This window comes from Corvus cornix, chromosome 6, assembly GCF_000738735.6.
Source record: "Corvus cornix cornix isolate S_Up_H32 chromosome 6, ASM73873v5, whole genome shotgun sequence".
Taxonomy (NCBI): Eukaryota; Metazoa; Chordata; class Aves; order Passeriformes; family Corvidae; genus Corvus; species Corvus cornix.
In genome coordinates, this window is record NC_046336.1 from 13,022,288 (window position 1) to 13,041,582 (window position 19,295).

The 19,295-nt window shown below is 59.3% G+C and overlaps 3 protein-coding genes across 3 annotated transcripts in view; 2 read left to right on the forward strand and 1 right to left on the reverse strand.

The window, feature by feature from the left end:
- The window catches only part of SEMA4G (semaphorin 4G), a 29,463-nt gene extending 16,505 nt beyond the window's left edge, over positions 1-12,958 (forward strand). Inside the window, 17 exon segments of the mRNA XM_039554407.1 lie at positions 4,211-4,448; positions 5,615-5,763; positions 6,330-6,392; positions 6,472-6,570; positions 7,730-7,823; positions 8,056-8,169; positions 8,349-8,515; positions 8,664-8,833; positions 8,997-9,141; positions 9,220-9,442; positions 9,528-9,643; positions 9,992-10,143; positions 10,350-10,411; positions 10,508-10,711; positions 10,714-11,769; positions 11,975-12,094; positions 12,177-12,958. Of these exon segments, the coding sequence (XP_039410341.1) occupies positions 4,325-4,448; positions 5,615-5,763; positions 6,330-6,392; positions 6,472-6,570; positions 7,730-7,823; positions 8,056-8,169; positions 8,349-8,515; positions 8,664-8,833; positions 8,997-9,141; positions 9,220-9,442; positions 9,528-9,643; positions 9,992-10,143; positions 10,350-10,411; positions 10,508-10,711; positions 10,714-11,351 (2,520 nt within the window). The 5' untranslated portion in view covers positions 4,211-4,324 and the 3' untranslated portion in view covers positions 11,352-11,769; positions 11,975-12,094; positions 12,177-12,958.
- A 49-nt stretch (positions 12,959-13,007) lies between these two features.
- Positions 13,008-14,010, reverse strand: MRPL43 (mitochondrial ribosomal protein L43). The gene is given in 4 exon segments (XM_039554411.1): positions 13,008-13,240; positions 13,424-13,454; positions 13,457-13,535; positions 13,835-14,010. Coding segments are annotated over 4 exon segments (456 nt in total). The 5' UTR covers positions 13,966-14,010; the 3' UTR covers positions 13,008-13,025.
- Positions 14,011-14,080: 70 nt separating this feature from the next.
- TWNK (twinkle mtDNA helicase) lies at positions 14,081-19,222 on the forward strand. The gene is made up of 5 exons (XM_010412944.4): positions 14,081-15,444; positions 15,963-16,203; positions 16,873-16,980; positions 17,354-17,495; positions 18,084-19,222. Exons 1-5 carry the CDS (start codon positions 14,184-14,186, stop codon positions 18,336-18,338), a joined length of 2,007 nt encoding a protein of 668 aa, XP_010411246.2. The 5' UTR covers positions 14,081-14,183; the 3' UTR covers positions 18,339-19,222.
- The last annotated feature ends 73 nt before the right edge of the window (positions 19,223-19,295 follow it).

Sequence of the window (19,295 nt, forward strand, 5' to 3'; positions counted from 1 at the left end):
AGCTTGAGCCAGTCTCCTGGAGGGTAGAACAGTTCAGTGGCAGTGGGAATGCAAGTGGCTGCAGGGGGATGTGCCAGGCTTGGCCCCAGTGAGTAGAGTGGAATCGGCTGCATGGGGTTTGGAGTGCCTGGGCTGGGCTGCCTTGAAAAAGCAAAGTGCAAATGGTGTCCTCTGGTGCAGTCCCTGATGGGGGTTTTGTTAAGGCTGTTTTGCAACTCCATAACCCAGGTAACACCCTCTGGAAATCCCTGGCTCCCACTGGGCAACCAGCAGTGCTCGCTGGTAGTAGTCTGTGATGCCAAGGGGAGCAGCTCCTGAGAGGAGAAATGTCCAGCAGCCACTCTGGGAGCCTGCTTAGGCTTTACTAGATCTTGGTGAAACAAACAGAAGCTGTCTTGGGAGGGGTGGGATGGGAAAGTGTCTTATCCCACTCCGCAAATCTGTCTTGCCATCCAGAATGGATGCTGGGGGTAAGCTGGAAAAGTGCTGCTCCCACCCACCACTTCCATTCTTTCTCCTGAGTTCCTCTGAAATTAAAAAGCTGGCATAATTTTTAGCTGTGCTGATGAGGAAACATCCATGGGGGTCCATAAGATCCCGTCTGTGGTCTCTCCATATTTGCCAGCCCCACAGACAGCGCAGCTTCCCTGCACTGCAGCTTGCAAATAGCGTGTGCTCCCAGCTTTTGCTGCCTTGTGACTTTGAGGACCATGGGGCAGTGGGAAGGGGCCCCTATGCCCACAGAAAGCCCTGCTGCAGTGGCTGTTGAGGTGTGTGACAGCTTTGGCTGGTTTCTTTGGCTAGTTTCTTTGGCCAGATCCAGGCTGGTGAGACTGTGAAATTCACTCATCAAAAGCTTTTTGCTCCTCCAGAGACGCTGGTCGTGGGGATTTTAAGGAGGTGCCGACTGGGCCAGCCCGTTTGGGTGTGCTGTGTGCTGGCTGCCGGTGGGAGGCTGAGGCCGGCACAGTCATGCTCACACAGCTTCCGTCGTGACCCAGTAAACCCAGTCAGACCTGACCGGGGCTCGCTCGCTCCCCTGCGCGCTCACCCACGCCTGCACGCCTGTGCCGCCCCAGTGCTTTCCTGGCATTCCCCAGGGACCAGAAAACACATCCTGCTGTTGAGAGACGGTACCTGGGTCTGGCTCCATGCTGGGAGCTGTGGCTGAAGCCCATCGGAGCACTGATAGCCAGTGGTAGGAGGGTGGGCTTTTGCCTCTGTGGATGTTACATGTTGTGAGTAGAGCAGCTGGTTCCTGGCTTCGTCCCTCTCGGAGTGTCCGTCAGCCCTGCGGCTGTGTCCTGCCTTCACCGTCCTGCTTCTTCAGCGTTGCCAGCCGACGTGGGAGCTGAGGCTGGATTATCAGGTCCTATGTTGGCCCCCCCGTGCTGGGAAGTAGGTGAGGTGCCAAGGGAGTTGGGAGCTCACTCCTGGGGATGGGGTGGGCTTTCCGAGCAGTTTTTCTCTTAAACTCCTAGTTCCATTGGAGCTGCTGCTGCTTTTCAGCCTCTTCCTCTCCCCTTTTTGTTTCCCTTCCCCAGAGAAAACTCTGATGTTTCCATTCCCAGCTTTTTTCCATTTCTCATTGAAGTGTTGGACTTGTGTAATCCATCTGCCCCTAGCCCCAGTGGTGGGTCCGACAGATCAAGACCTCCTCTGCTTCCTGCCTGAGCCTTTGGCTTCACCCTGAGCTTAGAACTTGCACCCTGACAAGGGGGAAATGATGGGTTTGGGGGTGTTTGCTGTGACTGGAGACCAGGGTATTGACCTGAGGGGAGCCAAGGATGGTTTCAGTTCCTTATTGCTTTTTCTCCCCCACCCTAGGTATGAAAAATAAAAACTAGAAAATAAAAAAAATAGGGAGGCTTGGAACAGGCTTCTCTGAGTAAAATATTAACTGGCTCTTACAGCATAACTGATTAAATGTTCTTTAGGACAAAGTTACATCTGATCTCGGGCAAAGGAGCCTTTGGAAATGGGTGTAGCTGCTTCCCTGGAAAAAGCAGAAGAGCCCAGCCCTGACAGCATGGGAGGCTGCTCCCCCCTGCCCGGCTAGGAACCCTGCACAACTCCCCAGTCTAATTTATTCGTTTGGTTTTCCCCCCTGTGCTGGCTTGGTGCTTACAATGGTTAAATGTTAGCCGGGGCTGGCTCACAGCGCCATGCTGGCCCTGTGATAAGCACCATCCCTGCCGCACTCCCGGCTCCAGTCCCCGGCATGTCGGGAGCCAAGCAGCAGGCAAAGTTCAGGGCTTGTTTGTGCAGGGGAGATAAGGCCAGGACGCCCAGCAGCATGCATGGCTGTTACCCATTTATGAGGGATCATTGTTTGCCTTGTCCTAAGGAGGTTTCTCCCCTGCTCTCCTTTCCCATCTGAGGTAGACCAGCTCTTGTGGCTTATGCATGATTCCAGACTCATGTCCCCATGTGGAGGCTTGGGGAAGGGTCCCTGCAAGTTCCAGAGTGGCCCTGCTCCCACTGGCAGGACAGAGAGCTGTCAGCATAGGGCTGGCCAGGGTGCTTTGGTGCTCTAGGTGTGACCCCACCACTTGCTTTGCCCAAAGCTTGGTGGGTTTGGCTCGTGCTAGACATGGTGTCACCAGAGCAAATACTTTCTTCTTGACCTCCATCTGCACTCAGCTGCCTTGCATTGCTGTGCCATCATTCATGGGCAGACCCTCGGTCTGTACAGGGCTCATCCTGGAAACAGGAGTAACATGGAGGGAGCCTGCTCTGGGATCTGCTCCCCAAGCAGCTCAGCTCTGCAGGCAGCATCCTGCCTGCACCCAGGGTTGGATGCTCTTTGGGTACTCAGTGCTACTCTGGAGCCCGGGGGACAGTGAGGCAGCAGGGAGAAACATCTCCCATCTGCCCCATTCCCGGAATGCTCTGGGGCAGCAGCCAGTGCAGGTGTGAGGTTTGTGTCTGAAACCCCTTGAAGGAAGCAGTACTTTGATGCAAGCTGCAGAACTACGGCTGAATCCACATCCAGCCCCTCACTTCTCCTTTGAAGCCCCAAAGCCCTTTTCACTTTGGTTTTACCTCCCCTCTTCCTGGGACCCGGCAAAGTATTTGCTTCAGGGAAATCGTCTGCAGTGAGCGTGTTTGAGCAGCTTCTCTACAGGGTCAGGTATCTGGTTTATATATATATATTTATAAACCTCTAAGCAAATATATAGGTGCTGGTTACTTACGGGGAGCTCTCCAGCTCAGAGATACCCAGTCATCCTTTTCCTCCTTAGTGCCTGCAAGATGAACTAGTGGCTTTGCTCAGTGCAGCTGGGAAAGGTCGGGGGTTATTTGTGAGGGATCGAATGCATGAAAGTGAGAGCTGAAGTAGATGTGGAGCTTCAAGGCAGCTTGGGATGAAAAGGAAACTGAAATCTCATGGAAAAACACTGGGAGGAAAAAATTGTTTCCGCTGGAAAAGACTTGATGAAGGTGCCAAGCAGTTCCTGTATGGATTTTCCTTCACCTTACCTTGCTACATGTTTGGAGCTTCCTTCCCAATACCTCAATCCTCAGGAGTTTCATCATTTCAGGAGGGGCAAAACTGGGGACAAGTATCTTGCACAGGAGGACATGGTCAGCTGGGCTTTTGGGAAGGGGGAGACCTTGGGCTCCCCAGGACTCCCACTGCTGCCATTCCTGCTGCAGCCGCTCTGGGGAGTGGGTCTTGGGGTACCCCAGTGGGCCAAGAGACCCACAGAGGGGCTTGGCCCTGAGCCCCTTTCTCTGCTTTTGAGGGACAAAAGTGCCTGCTTTTTGAGTGTGAAATGCAGTGGGGGATCAGCTGGCTCTGCTGAAACATATCCTTCAGTCAGGGAGATCTGTAGGAGCAAAAGACTGGGAGCGAATGAGGGATGAATGCAGAGAAAACTTGGAGGAAAATGTACCTCCAAGCTGCTGACCCGAGTGCTCAGCAAGCAACTCACCACTGGGTTGCTGACCCAGGGGGACGCTGCAGAAGGTCACTCTGCTCAAACTCCCCTCCATGCCCTGTGATGGCTGCAGGCTCCATGCCTTGTGCCATGCCTTAGTTTCCCCTTCAGCAAATGAGGGTTTGTTTTTCCCTGAAGCCATCCCTGGTCTGAGGCCGTGCCGGGTCAAGCATCCATGCGTGTATGCAGCTGGCTCCTTCCCAAGCCTGCTTGCTTGTGAGGTGCTGGGACAGCAGGAGTGTCTGACCCAGTGCTCTGTGTTTCAGGAGGGTTTGGTGGCCAGCCCTGTCCCAGAGAGCTGGAGAGCCCGTGCCGAGGATTGGCTGTGCTGGCCCGGCGGCAGCGGCTGAGGCGGCTGCCCTTGCCGAGAGAGCAGGAAGATGAGCGGAGCTCCAGCACATCTCCTGACCACTCTCTTCATGGCGGCAGCAGCCATGGGCTACCCATCACGGCGCTCTGCCACCGACCTGGATGCCACCCCCAGGACAACAGTCACCTTTGATGGTAAGGGGGTGTGGGTCCTGGTGGCAGCATGAGGTTTGGAATTTTGCTGGCACTGTTTTTGGTGCATTGTGACTGCATCTAGTCTTTGCCAACCCCCTGGAGCAGGGGGCTCGGCATGGGAGGGTGGCTACATGGGGGCCTCTGATCCCCTGGGCTCCAGAAATCAGAGCCCACATGCCTGTCTGGTACTGGGTGCCCCAAAGAAGGGAGCATGGCAAAGTCATCTCCCCAAAAGCCGGAGAGGGACAAGGATGTGCAGGGAGACAGCCCTGACCAACCCCTGGCCCTGCCCAGCAGCCCTTGAAGGGTGTCCTAAGCTGGGCCTCACACCTAGGCTGGGATCTTATGGCCCAAATAGTCAGCAGGAAGCTTTCTTCCATGATTTTCTCTAATTGCCACTGGGCTCTTGGTCTCCAGCCTCTGTGGTGTCAGTGAGCCCAGCAGTGTCATTGTCCCTTGGGCATCCACATGACTTCATTGACCTCATTAGTAAGGCTCAACTCAGCAATTGATGGTGGGAGAGTTTCATTAGCAGCTGGGGTGCCCTCTTCTCTCCAGGTGATGCCTCTTTTCTGGGAAAGCGGGGGGGAATCATTTCTTTTCCAGCTCCCTCTGGTGTCCCAAGCCTCATAGAATTTTCACTTCCTGCTGGTCCCTCTGGCCAGGGCTGAGTCCTATGTCATGCTTCTCAGCACCCCAAATTGGATGGTTTCATTGGCTTGGTGGGCAGGAGCACTCAGCCCCCTGCAGAATTGCTCCCCTTGCATGGGAGTTCTGGTTCAGGTTTTTTTATCCTTCCCTTTGGGCTGGCTGGCCTCACTTCAGAGCCAGGGTCACTGGCATGTTTCTGCTTTCTTCAGCAGTTCCCCAAACACCATGGCAGGTCTGTGTCCAGCATGGACACTGCAGCTCCCACCCCTGAGCTGTGCTTTAATTAGCAGAGGGAAATTTCCTCTGTGAGCCTGAGCCCAATTAGTGCTTTTGCCTTCTACCAAACCTCCTCCCTGCCTTTCCTCCTGCTGTACCTGCTGTCACCCAGCACTGTCTGCCTGATAACCTCAGTGAGTGCCATCCCACCCACTTCCAACTCCATTCTCTTGTCTTTTCCCAGTGGCTCACACTGTGCCTGCCCTGGGGTCCCCCTCAGCCCCCTGTTCCCTTTGCAGAGCTGTCGGAAGTCCGGCGCTTCAACGCGCGCACCCTCAACTACAGCACCCTGCTGCTGGAGGACGACCGGGGCATCCTCTACGTGGGCGCCAGGGGAGCCATCTTCGCCCTCAACTCCAGTGACGTGGCCGACGGCTCCCATCGCACGGTGAGCCCGGCCTCTGCCCGCCGACGGCTGGTTGTCCTCTCCTGTGCCACGCTGCCCAATCCCCATCGTGGCCACTCTATCCCTTCAACCTCCAGATGGCTCAACCTCCCCCTCGCCATCTCAGGTCTTGCTTGCAGGTGATGTCTCCAGGTCTGTCCCCAGGTCCCCTGTGGACATCTGGTCCTTCTCCCCAGCGAGGCAGCATGGGGACAGCAGTGGGAGACATCCCCAAGCTCAGCAGTGCCTGCTTCAGGGGCATACCAGCAGAACGAGGGGCAGGGGGGGTCACACTCTTTTGCTGCCCCAGAGAAGGATACCCCAAAATCCTCCAGGCTCCTGCAGTGCTCTGGGATGTCTGCCCACAGGTTGGGGTGTAGGAACACTCTCACCCCAGGCTGCTGGGATGTGTGCAGGGTGCCATCTTGTGCTCTGAGCAACCGTCCCTCCCTAAATAAATAAGGATTTTATCATCTCAGGTGGCTCTGATGAAAGCGGGAGCTTGCAGTGACAGGGGGAACCATGCAGCGATAGGGGTCATGCAGTAGCAGTCTCTCTTCCCCTTGCAGATCCACTGGGAAGCCTCCCCGGAGAAGCAGATGGACTGCCTGCAGAAGGGCAAGAACAACAAGGTAGAGCTGCTGGGTGGGAGCTGGGGAGGGGCTGCCCCTGCTTCTCCCAGCTTGTAACGCCTGCGCTCCCCCTCCGCAGACCGAGTGCTTCAACCACGTGCGGTTCCTGCAGCGGCTGAACAGCACCCACCTCTACGCCTGCGGGACCTACGCCTTCCACCCGCTCTGCGCCGCCATCGTGAGTACGGCTCACCCACAGCTGCCACCTGTCCCCTGCCACCATGTCACCCCACCAGAGGGGTGCAGCCCCTGTCCCACCATGTCAACCCACAGCCCCACTCGCTCTCTGCCCCTCCCTGGCTTGCGGTGGGGGTCAGTGACCCCGAGGCTGGGGTGAGTAGGTTTGAGGGCATGGCCACCATGATGCAGATGCCATAAGTCCCCACCCCAGCACTGGGGTTGGACTCTGACCCCAAAGCGAGAGGGCTGGGGGTGGATCAGCACCATGGGGGACAAACGTGGGCTCAGCAGGATGGGATGCACCAGCCCTGGAGCTGCTCTCCAGTGCCTGCTGTTGCAGAGTCCCCTCCCAGAGCAGGGGCTGCAGAATGGCTGATGGCAGGTGGTATGTATGCCCAGGGAAGGGTGACAGGGCCAGGACTGACTCAGCAGCCCCTCCCCAGGGATTTCCTGTGCCAATCTGGGAGTCTGAACATGGCTGTGACTCATGGCAGTGTCCATGAGCAGCCTTGTTTTACTGGCAGTGGGACTTTGACCCCCTTTTAGTAGCTCCTTGAGTCAATGGAGACTCAACTGCCCTTCGCCCACCTCCCTCCCTGAGATGGGGGGCAAAGGGGCCCCGGGACTACGTCTGCAGTGTGGCCAGGGAGCCCTGGAGAGGCTGTGCCTGTTCCCATGGCTGTGCTGCTGGTCTGGTTTGGCCATCACACACACTGGAAATTGGGTGGAGGAGCTGCCAAGCTGGAAGGGCCCCATCATTTGACATGCTTTGAAGTGCAAACCCCAAAGAAAGTAACTCCTGCCATGACATGGACAGCACCTGGGGGGGACCCAGGCTGGCTGAGCAGCATCTGCCAGCCAAGCACCATCTGGGAATACTTGCTACACTGCTTGGCTCCTGCCCAGTGCCTATGCAATGCCAAACTGGGGTTCCCTTTCCTCCCAGAGCCCTCTACCCGCTCTTGGCTGGGGACTCTGGCTGGCTGTGCGGTTTCTGACCAGCTGGAGGGTGCTGGGGGGAGTTTGTCTTACCTGGACAAGGGCATGGCTGTGGGCATCACTTTGTCCCTGCTAGCAGCCTCTGCAGAGAGCCTGAGGCTGGCAGGCAAGGTGGGTCTGTCCCCTCCTGTCTAACCTGATTCCCTGTCCCCCTCAAGGATGCCAGCAGGTTCGTGTTGCCATCCCACTTTGAGGAAGGCAAGGAGAAGTGCCCATATGACCCTGCCCGTGGCTACACTGGCCTCGTTGTGGGTAAGCAGCACCTCTCCAGGGCTGGTGGGGACATGCGGGATGCCACTGACCATGGCCCCATCACCAGCACCCCTCTGAGGGGTGCCAGCTGGGTGGGTTCCACGTGCAGAGGCCTTAGCAAATCAGGACTTGGTCCTCCCCCTACTCATCTGCCTGGGGCGTGGGGATGCTGGTGGTCTGTGGGGCTGCCCCAGGCTGCAGGGCTATGCTGATGGGCACCTGCCCTGCACAGATGGAGGCTTGTACACGGCAACACGTTATGAGTTTCGGAGCCTCCCTGACATTCGGAGGAACCTGCACCAGCGGCCACTGAAGACAGAGGAGTCCCCACTGCACTGGCTGAATGGTGAGATGTCCCCGTATCATGGGCTGTGGGACACTGTGCATTGCCCTGGAGAGTGTGGAGCAGGTGTGGGGGGTGACTCTGGAGTGCTGTGTAGTTTGCTATGAGAAGGAACTGAAGCAGGGAAGGATTCCCCATTCTGTGTTGGTCTCCAATCACCACCTCTCGTGCCATGTCCCCAGATGCTGAGTTTGTGGCCTCTGTGCTGGTCCGGGAGAGCAAGGACAGCCCAGTGGGTGACGATGACAAAATCTACTACTTCTTCACGGAGCGGGCAGGAGAGGAGACCACATCCTTCTTTGACAAGAGTCAGGTGGCCCGAGTGGCCCGGGTGGCCCGTGTCTGCAAGGTAGGCATGTTCCCAGCCACAGGGAACCAAGCACTGCTCCTCTTGGTGCAGAGGCAGCATGCCTGCACCTGTGGGAAAACTGAGGCACAGGCAGAGGGGAATGAACACCCATCCAGCCTGTGCAGAAATGCTCCCTGCACCCTCCCAGAGCGACTTGGGGGGGAAGAAGATTCTGCAGCGCAAGTGGACGTCCTTCATGAAGGCGCGCCTGGTCTGCTACATCCCCTACTACGAGGTGCTGCGCAGTGTCTGCAGCCTGGACGGGGGCGGCTGGGCCAGCACTGTCTTCTACGCTGCCTTCACACTCTCAGCACAGTGGTGAGTGAGGCAGTGGCCAAAATGATTGGGGCTAAAAGTCTGCAGCACCAGGGGAGCCAGAGATGCTTGAGGGGATGTGCAGGCAGGTGCTGGGCACCCGGGGGTGCATTGGTTGGGAGCACCCATGTATCTGCCCAGGCTTAGGTGAGGTTCTGCCCCTCAGGAGGACCATGGAGGCCTCGGCCGTGTGCCGCTACAACATCTCAGCAGTGCAGCATGCCTTCGAGGGCCCCTACATGGAGTACCAGGACTGGGCTCACAAGTGGTCCCGCTACGACGGTGCAGTGCCTGAGCCCCGGCCTGGCTCCGTGAGTGCCTAGGAGTGCAGAATGGGGGGGGGCACAGGGCAGCCGCCTTCCTCTCTGACCCCCGTTTCCCCTGGGCAGTGCATCACGGACCACTCCCGCAGGAAGGGCTACAACTCCTCGCAGGACCTGCCCAACAGTGTCCTGGACTTTGTCAAGCTGCACCCACTCATGTTTGAGGAGGTGAAGCCAACCGGCGGGGAGCCGCTCCTGGTGAAGAAGAATGTGGCATACAGCCAGATGGCTGTAGACAGGGTGCAGGCCCTGGATGGCCGCTCCTACGATGTGCTCTTCATGGGGACGGGTGAGTGTGGGTTGAGTTTGATAGGCCTCTGCTGGGCAAAGGGCACACCTCACACTCCCTCCTAAACCCCTGCTCTGCTCTCCAGGGGATGGCTGGATCCACAAGGCTGTGGTGGTGAACTCTGGCATCCACATTGTGGAGGAGGTGCAGGTGTTCAGGGACGTGCAGCCTGTGGAGAGCCTGGTGATCTCCAGCATCCAGGTGAGGGGTAGAACAAGTAGGGGGACACCACACACAGGGCATGCTTGTGCTGTGAAGCTGACATTGTGCTGTTTGGGGGACTGGGGGGGTGTGACTCATGGGTCACCCCAGCTCAGGATATGTGCTGGACCCCAGCAGGGTAGCCTGGGGAAACAGACCAGCCTGGCCCCGCACCTCCTTGCCAGCTGCACTCATCAGCACTGACTGGGAGCTGGGGGCCCTTCTCATGCACAGCCATGAAGGGAGAGCTGTGCTGTGGGGCTGGGGGGGTCTCTGGGCACCTTGGGGCACTCCACAGCCCAGCAGCACCATGCCAGATCCATACTGAGCCAGCCCTTTCCCCCTCAGAGGAGCCTGTATGTGGGGGCAGCCAGCGGGATTGTGCAGGTGCCCCTGGCCTCCTGCGCCAGGTACGCCTCCTGCTACGACTGCATCCTCGCCCGGGACCCCTACTGTGCCTGGGATGGCAGGGCCTGCCGCGCCATCGCCTCCACGGACAGGTAGGGATGCATTGCCCGTCCCCAGCCGGGTCCCCATGAACCTTCCACTTGCCCCATCCCATGCCGTTTCATGTCACCTCGTGGCACAGTCACCCCAGAGCCAACCCCAAAGGCCTGGCATCTGACAGTGTGTCTCCTGGTGGCTGTGACCCCTGTAAGGGTTGGCTCAGCCAAAGCTCTATGGCTGAGCCCCCCATGCCTTGCAGAATAGGGCTGGTGCAGGACATTCAAAGTGGCAACAAGGGATGCCGGAGCAGCTCTGGACGGGGTGAGTCTCTGCTGCCCCTCAGAACCGTGGGGATGCTGGTGTCCAGCATCCCTTAGAGTGGCTGAGAGAGGTGTAAGGCAGTGCGTGTCCCCACAGGCTCCCTGCTGTGGAAGAACCGGACAGTGCTGCAGGGGGACGACGTGCTGCTGCCCTGCGACCAGCGCTCCAACCTAGCCCGAGCTGTGTGGCTGCTGAACGGCAGCGAAGTGCTGGGCACGGGGCAAGACCGGCTGCGCGTGGGGGTGGATGGGCTGCTGGTGACGGACACGCTGCCCCAGCACAGCGGCGAGTACCGCTGCTACGGGAGGAGCAGGGTCTCCGGACACTGCTGGCTGCCTACAGCCTCACCGTACTGCCCGAGCTGCCCCGCAGCCCTACAGCTGTGCCGTCGCCCCATGCTGCCAGCCAGGCGACCAACGACATGAAGGTGGCTTACATCTCTGCCATCGTCACCTTGGTGGTGCTCTGCACCGTGCTCAGCACCATCCTCCTGTACATGTCCTGCCTGGAGAAGCGCAAGGGCAAGTACGTGCTAGGGGAGCCACGGCCAGCCAGCGTGGAGCTGCAGACCGTCTCAGCCAACTGCCTGCGCAAGGGCCACCGGGAGGAGGAGGAAGAGGAAGAGCTCACCTACCCCGATGGCTGCCTGCGGATCATCCCTGGCGAGGCACCCACGGCTGCCACCTCCCCAGTCAAGGAGCTGCCAGTTGCTGTGCCCCCACTGCCACCCCCGCTGCCGGCCGAGCTCACCAACGGCGTGGGGGCTCTGCCCAATGTCCTCCGCAAGATGAATGGCAACAGCTACATGTTGCTGCAGCAGCAGGAGGAGCCGCTGGTCTCCCCGCTCTACAGCGCATCCTTCACCGAGGAGCTCAGCAAAATTCTGGAGAAGCGAAAACACACACAACTGGTGGAAAAGCTGGACGAGAGCTCCGTGTAGGGGCTGGGGAGGAGGGTCCTGCCCGTGGGACCCTCCTCCCCTCCAGCCCCTTCTCCCACCCTTTGCCAGCAGTGTTACAAGACTCGGGCAAAACTACCTCCTGGATGGCAGAGCTGGGCCGGGCCCGGGCTCGGCCATTCCTTTGGCTTTTCACTCACTTTTGAGACTTGCTGTACAGAAAACAAGAAAAGGAAAAAGTATCTATTTAAATTTGGAGCTCTATTTATGTATAAAAACTCACCGACGGTGGCCACGAGCTGGAGACAGGAGCTGGCACCTGGCTGAAGGTGGACACCATGGGGAGGGAGAGTTTCTGTCTGTTCGTCCAGGCGTGAGAGAGACGCTGTTGTGGTCATGTGGACTTGGCCAGCCTTGCTGGGCGTCCCTTGGCACACAGGAGCTGGATAGCTGCTGAGAGGTGGGTGAAGAGCAGAGAGGGGGGCTGAGGGCTGACACACTGTGCCTCTCACAGGGCATGGGATCCCTTCCCGATGTAGGGCTGGTGGGGTTTCCCCAGCTGCTGGCTCTCAGGCAGGAGAGGGGCCCTGGACACATCTCACATTGTGAGGGGTGGTCTCTGTGGCTTCCAGCCCCTGCCCACTCTCCCACATCTGCCTCCTCAGGGTTTCCTCTCTGGGAGAGGATGGTTTGGCGAGGGACAGGAGATAGGGCGAGGAGCTGATGTCCTGAATACCCTGGAGCAGCTGGTGAAGGGGCATATGCCCACTGCGAAGAGGCCACAGGTGAAATATAGGGCTGGGTGCCGTGGGGAGGTGGCTTTCCCAGGGCCTCCAACCCTGACACAGCTCTGCTCCCTTTCCCCAGGGCACTGGATGCAGCAGCAGGCAGCAAGATGCACTAGCAGCAGGACTGGCAGCCACCACAGCGTGACAAGGGACCAGCGCAGCATCCACATGCCCCTGAAGTCTGCAGTGCCCCTGTGGCCCCAAGCACAATGTGTTTCTGCCCTCCTGTGTGGTGCTGTTGGAGAACTGGGGTTCAGGCACAGCCCTGTCACCTGTGAGAAAACATGTGGGCAAGAAAATGTCCTCCAACAGTGAGGAAAAAGAACCTTGGACAAGGGGCTGCCTCCCTCTAGAGCCTTCTCTTTATGGAACTTTCCAGGAGCAGCCATGGTCCCTAAATCCTCCCAACTATTTCTGCCATCTCCTGAGGGAACCTGAGAGATGGGGGTGACAAAAGCATCTTGTGCTCCAGGAACAGTGTGGTGATATTGGAGAAGCTGGGGAGGGACAGACGTGTGAGGGTCCACGTCTTCCCCTGTGTTCCTTGCTCGTACCTCCATGATCAGGACATTGCCAAGGGCTCAGCCCTGCAGGGGAAACAGGAGAGGGGTGATAACCCCTGGGGTCCCTCATGAGCTACAGCTCAGGTCTCCTATTCCAGGAGAGTGAGGCTTAGCAGGAAAAGGCAAGAGTTGCACACTCTCCCACCCTGCCCCAGCCCTTGTTTTTGCTGCAAGAAGGGGACGTGAGCCACCCCGACGGACCACCCCCAACCCCTCAAGGAGGGGGATCACTCTGTGTCTGGCACTCCTCATGCACAGCTCCACATCCCCCCCAGCAATAAACACGGCTCTGTCTGGACATGGTGTGGCAGTTTCCCTCTAAAGGCAGGAGAGATGGATACAGAGACATGGGGGTGGACGAGGCTTTATTGGGGCTGCAGGCGTGGGCCCTGGATGGTGAGAATGGAGGGTTTGTTGGTGAGGGGGTGCCACTGGCCCTGGACACTGGGGTTGTCAGTGTGGAAGGGCTTGCGGATGCGGATGATGTCCAGGCCAGACTGGTTGGCCAGCTTGGTGGCCAGCTGCACAATCTCCTCACTCGTCTTGCTGGCAATGAGCTCGTCCCGCACCGTCCCGTTCACTGCAGCAGAGCGTGGGGGTCAGGCCGGGATCCCCCCACTCTGCAGCCTCCGGGGGGCAGCTGCTGATCCCCATCCCACAGCAGCTTCCCCGGCACCGTCTGTGCCGGGCAGAGGTAGCACAGAGCCGGGGCAGGCAGGGAGACCCTCGCCCCCATCCCCTCCCCAAGGCCCCCAGCACTCACAGTACTCGGCCCGCAGCACCGGGCCGGGCCCAGGCCCGACTGGGGGCTCACGTAGAGGACAACATCGGGGTGCTGCCGGGCGAAGTCCTGCGCCGCCTCCTCCACGAATTCTCTGGGGGCCAGAGGAGGGGAAGAATCGCCATAGCCGCCAGGTTAGGGTCACCCTCCGCCCGTGCCGAGCCCACAGGAAAAGTCACAGCGCAGAATTTGGAGTCGTGCCCCCGATGCCGCCTTCCAGCTCCTGCCCCGTCTCGCAGGAGGCTGGGGGTCCCACCCCGCCGCTGCCCGGTGATCAGGGGCAGCAGCACTGTCCCTTGCCCACGCTGACAGGACCAAGGGAAAACCCGTCCCCCCAGTCCCCAGGCTCTCCCCTCCCCATCCCCGGCAGTCGGGTGGTGCCGCCGGCGGTACCTGGCGCCGCGGGCGTCGGCCGCGGTGGGGCTGAAGAGGAGCTGCAGGCGCTGGAGCTGCCGCACGTACCGGCCCACGCCGTTGTGCAGAACGGCGCTCAGGAACCGGCTGGGCGACCCGCGGCCCGTCATGGCTCCGCGCTCACCCGGAGCCGGAACCGGCGGGAGGGGCGGGACGGGGCGCCCCGGGCCCGCCGGGAAGTGACGCGCCGGGAGCGGGAGCCGCAATGGCGGTGTCCGTGCGGACGCACGTGGGGGCTGCGGCCTGAGCGGCTCTGCGGGGCCGGGGGCCGCGGGGCAGCCGCCCATGCGGAGCGGCGGCGGCGCGGGCGGGTGCCGGGGCGGTCAGGATGGCGCTGGTGCCCCTGCGGCCCGGCAGAGCCGCCAGCCGCCTCCTGCCGCTGCTGTGCGGCGGGGCCAGGAGCAAGGGAGCCTCGCTGAGCCCCGGGGCGCCGGGCCGCCTCGGCCAGCGGCGCTACAAGAAGGACGTGCTGCCCTCCCCCGACGGGCCTGCGCCCTCCGTCTCCATCACCGAGATCCGGCAGTACCTGCGGGCGGAGGACATCCCCTTCCACGATGGCTACAGCTGCCTGCACACCCCCAGCCTCTTCACCGGCGACGGCGGGGGCCAGCCGCTGTCCGCCAGTGCCCCGTTCACGCTTTTCATTGACAAGACCACGGGCAGCTTCCTGTGCACAGCCACCCTGGCCGAGGGTACCTGGCAGGACTTCCAGGCTAACGTGGAGCTGCGGCACCGTGGCGTTACTCCCATTCCTCCTGCCAGCTCGGAGGAGGTGGAGGAGGAAATGCGACAGGCTCGCGAGGATGCCCGCTGCATCTGGGAACGGGCTCTGCCGCTCTGGGAGCTGCTGGATGAGAAGGAGATCAAGGAGACCAAGGCTTTGTTTGGTATCTCCATGGTGACAGATGCCACCCTGAAACGCTTCGGGGTGCGTTATCTGAGGACTGCCAGGTCTCTCGTCTTCCCCTGGTTCAGCCCTCAGAACGCGACCCTGAAGGGCCTGAAGCTCGTGAGGGTGGAGAAGAAGGGGAGCACGATAACTTACGTGGAAGAGACTTTACCGCGCTTCGATTCCTATCGCAATCTTTTTGGGCTGCCCCTGATTGGCCGCCGAGACACAGAGCTGGTCTTAACTGGGTGGGAGCTGGATGCCCTGGCCCTGCACCAAAGTGCAGGAGTGGCCACCCTGGCCCTGCCACGGGGGGCCAGCTGCCTGCCTCCCACCCTTCTCCCCTACCTGGAGCAGTTCAAGCGCATCACGCTGTGGCTGGGCGAGGACTTGCGCTCCTGGGAAGCTGCCAAGCTCTTTGCCCGCAAGCTGAGCCTCAAGCGCTGCTCTCTGGTGCGCCCTGGCAACCTGCAGCCCCGGCCCTTGGAGGCTCTGAACCAGGGCCTGAACGTCACCAAAATCCTGCGTTCTGCCCTGCTTGCCAGCCACAAATCCATCGTCTCCTTCCGGCAGCTGCGCGAGGAGGTGTTTGGGGAGCTGGTCAACACTGAGCAGGTGTCTGGCGTCAAGTGGGCGCGTTTCCCCGAGCTCAACAAGCTCCTCAAAGGGCACCGCAGAGGGGAGCTCACCATCTTCACAGGTAGCGGGCACAATGACTTGTGGACAGGGGGAGCAGAGGGGTCTTTGGTGGCTTTACCCTCCTGGGGGTGGTGCTTCACGAGTTTTCCAGGTCTCTTTCTGCTCATGGCTTTGACTGAGCCTGTCTTGTGAGTGTGTGAGAGGCTGGGGTGCATTTCTCAGTGTGGTGGGACCGTGCATGCCAGTGTGGTGATGGGCTCCCTGCCTGGGACAGCATAGGAAGTCCTGGGCTGTCCCTTACTCCTGCTCCTGCCTGCCACCTCCTGTCTGAGCCCTCCCTGTGCTTACCCCACTGGCTGCCCAGCCCTTCACAGGGACCTGTGGGGACCCACAAGCTGTGGGAGGCCACGCCAGAGCACCCAGGTGGCACGAGAAGTTTATTTATGGTGTGAGTGCTGCAGTTGGGCTTCTCTTACCCTGCTCCCTGGTGATTCCACCTCTAAACAACCCCCCAGCACATTCAGGATGGGTCAGATCATCTCCCCCAGCTAATTTCTCCTGTTGTTGTCCTTGTACCAGGCCCAACGGGCAGTGGGAAGACCACGTTTATCAGCGAGTATGCACTGGACCTGTGCATGCAGGGAGTGTGCACGCTGTGGGGCAGCTTTGAGATCAACAATGTCCGCCTGGCCAAAATCATGCTGACGCAGTTCGCTGGCCGGCGCCTGGAAGACCAGCTAGAACTGTACGATGAGTGGGCCGATCGCTTCGAGGAGCTCCCGCTCTACTTCATGACCTTCCATGGCCAGCAGAACATCAAGTATGGTCCTGCATCTCCATTCCTAGTGGCATTTACCCCTCATGGCATGTGCTGCAGGGCCCTGGGGAGCTGGGGCTCTTCCCCCGCAGTGAGTCACAGATTTGGGGCTGGCAGGAGGCACATTGGGACTGTTGAAGTCCCAGGGTTGGTGTGTGGGGACTGTGTGGCCAACCACCAGTCATGGGGACTCTCGCAGCCTCTCTCTGCGGTGGGGGTGAAGGAGGGGACTTGACCCTGTGCTAGGTGGCTGCTCTGAAGCCAGCCTGTGCCCATGGCAGGACATGTACCTCCACACCCTGCTTACCTGCAGTGGTGTTGTTTGCTGAAGAGGGAGGACAGGCACCTCCAGCTCCTTCTATTCGTCAGGCACTGTGGCACCTGCATGCATCCCCATATGCCCTGAGAATTCCCGTGGGCTGGGGGGATTGCAGGGCAGTGGGCAGGGACTGTGTGGGCAGCAGCTGGGTCTTCCTGATCCCAGCTACCTTTACTTGTGGGGATGGGGCTGCACCTGTTATACGGGGGGGAGGCAGAGGTGAGATGTGCCCAGGTCCCATCAGGACCCAGCCTGGTACCTTCCAGCTCTTTTTCTGCGTCCTTTTGCCTGGCTCAGCATTCCCATCCCCACCTCCACTAATCCCTGGGGCTGATCCTGGTCTCCCCTCTCAGGACAGTGATTGACACCATGCAGCACGCAGTCTACATGTACGACATCACCCACGTGGTCGTCGACAATCTCCAGTTCATGATGGGACACGAGCACCTCTCTGTGGACAGGTAGCCCTTCTCCAGTCTAATCCTTCCTACCTCTGCCACCCTCACTGCTGGAGCTGTCTCTGTCAGGTGTCACGGCAGGGGCTGGGGACCCACACAGGGTGTCCCCTTTACTCCTGTCTGGCTGCCGTGTTTCATTAAAGGGCAATCACTTCCTAGGGAGGAAGAGGTGGGAAGGGGTGAGCAGGTTACCAGCCATCCCTGCCGTGCCACATCCCTCTTCCCATGTAGGCTTGGTTGCCTCATGGAGAGCAAGCCCATGTTCCTGGATGGCTCCTGCTGTGGGGATCAGCACCTTGCTGCCCCCAGCCACTGAGCAATGCCCCCAGCCACTGAGCAATGCCAGCCCCTGACCCCATTCTTGCTGCTGTGGCAGGCTCGCTGCCCAGGACTACGTCGTTGGTGCCTTCCGCAAGTTTGCCACGGACAACACGTGCCACATCACCTTGATCATCCATCCTCGCAAGGAGGATGATGAGAAGGAGCTGCAGACAGCCTCCATCTTCGGCTCTGCCAAGGTGAGCTGGGCCAGGGTGGCCTTTCCTGTCCCTTGGGCACAGCTTATTCCCAGGAAGGGGCTAGGATATGTTGGGCAGTCATCCCCAGATCCCATCAGCACCCTGGATGATGACTGGGCACTTGAAAGGTGTAGGATGTCTCCCAGAGTCCTGATGCAGGCAGAGAGCAAACCCATTGTCAGCTAAAGCTCTGTTGGGGCTTTAGGTGCAGTTAATTAATACTCATTGACTATGAGTGGAATGTAGTAGGAGATAATTAAAGAGGGAGGCAGGGAGGGTGCGGGGATGGGCTCTCTGAGTACTCTGGTCTCTTCCAGGATGCTGACCAACCCTGCAGTAGTGGGCAGGAGGTGCTCTCTGTGCACAACCCTCCTGTGATCCCGTTTCCCCAGGGTGTGCCTGGTGGGTCACTGGGATGTTCCAGCAGGGCGCAAGGGGCTGGTGTTGGGGAAATGCTGGAGTTGCTGTGGCCTGGGGTGCCCTGTAACAGGGTTTAAAGGAGCTGGGCAAGCATTTATGAGCATATCTGAGGCCTGTGACTCTGGCAGCATTGCTGGCAGCCCCCTGAAGATGTTTTCCTCTCCCCAGGCCAGCCAGGAGGCCGACAACGTCCTCATCCTGCAGGACCGTAAGCTGGTGACGGGGCCAGGGAAGCGCTACCTGCAGGTGTCCAAGAATCGCTTTGACGGGGACGTGGGTATCTTCCCTCTGGAGTTCAGCAAGGCCTCGCTCTCCTTCTCATCTTCCAAAAGCAAGGCCAGGCTGAAGAAAATGAAGGGGGAGAAGGAGCTTTTAGCCAATAAAACTGTGGAGGGAGGCTCAGGAGCCTCCAAGAAACCATGAGCCCAGCAGGTCTCTTCCTTGGTTCATCTGGAGGGATGGAGACTAGTTCTGGCAGCCCAAGGCTGGAATATGCCAGCTCCTCTTCCCTGGGAGCATCTGCCATGCACCTCTGTGGGCCTTTCTCCTGCACGAACAAGCCTCTTGACCACCAGCACAGTGTCTCTGAGATGGGGGACCTCCATGAGAGGAGGAGTGGTCTCATCCTAGCGAAGAGTGGCTGGGGAAGGTGCTTTGACAAACACTGGCTGCTCCATGTTGGTGCTAAGTGCTGGGAGCATGGGGGGAGTGGAGGCAGAGTAAGCTGGATGATGGTAGGGATGATTTGCAGGCCTGGGACTTGGGTATCTCCAGACCTGGGTCAGGTTGTTAAATTGTGTCTAAAATGGAGCTGAAATCATGAGCTGTCACTAACTGGGAGGGATTGTGGGGGGCAACTGTGCAGAGGAACATGTAGTAGAAACCTCCCTGTCACAAATGGGGTCTGTGAGCTCAATCCTGGCTGGGATGGAGCCAGCAAGGGAAAGATCGTGAAGGAAAGTGTGGGAGATTGTGGGTGGCTCATGCTCCAGGATGGGAGCAGGTGTGATGTGGAACTTGGCTGTTCTACCCACTCAGCTGGCGCCTGACCTGGCCCCCTTGCTCAGGGTCTCCCAAGCCCCTTTCTCCGGGGGGCATCACCAGCAATAAAACCATGTGGGGAACAGCCCTGCCTTGCTCTGCTGAGTTGGGGGGGCTGCCATCCCCCTGCCCTCAGGGCTGCAGGCAGCAAATACTGTGACCTGACTAGTCCTTGCCGTGGTAGGAAGTGTCCATGGCCGGATCTTGGTCTAATCCCTTTGATTTTTTTCTCTTTCTAGTTTTATTAAAGCATAAATATGAGTGTCTTTTCTGTCTCTGTGACTGGAGTGCCCTGGGTCTGAGGAGGGTAGTACCCTGGCCAGGGAGGAGGTGGCCCCT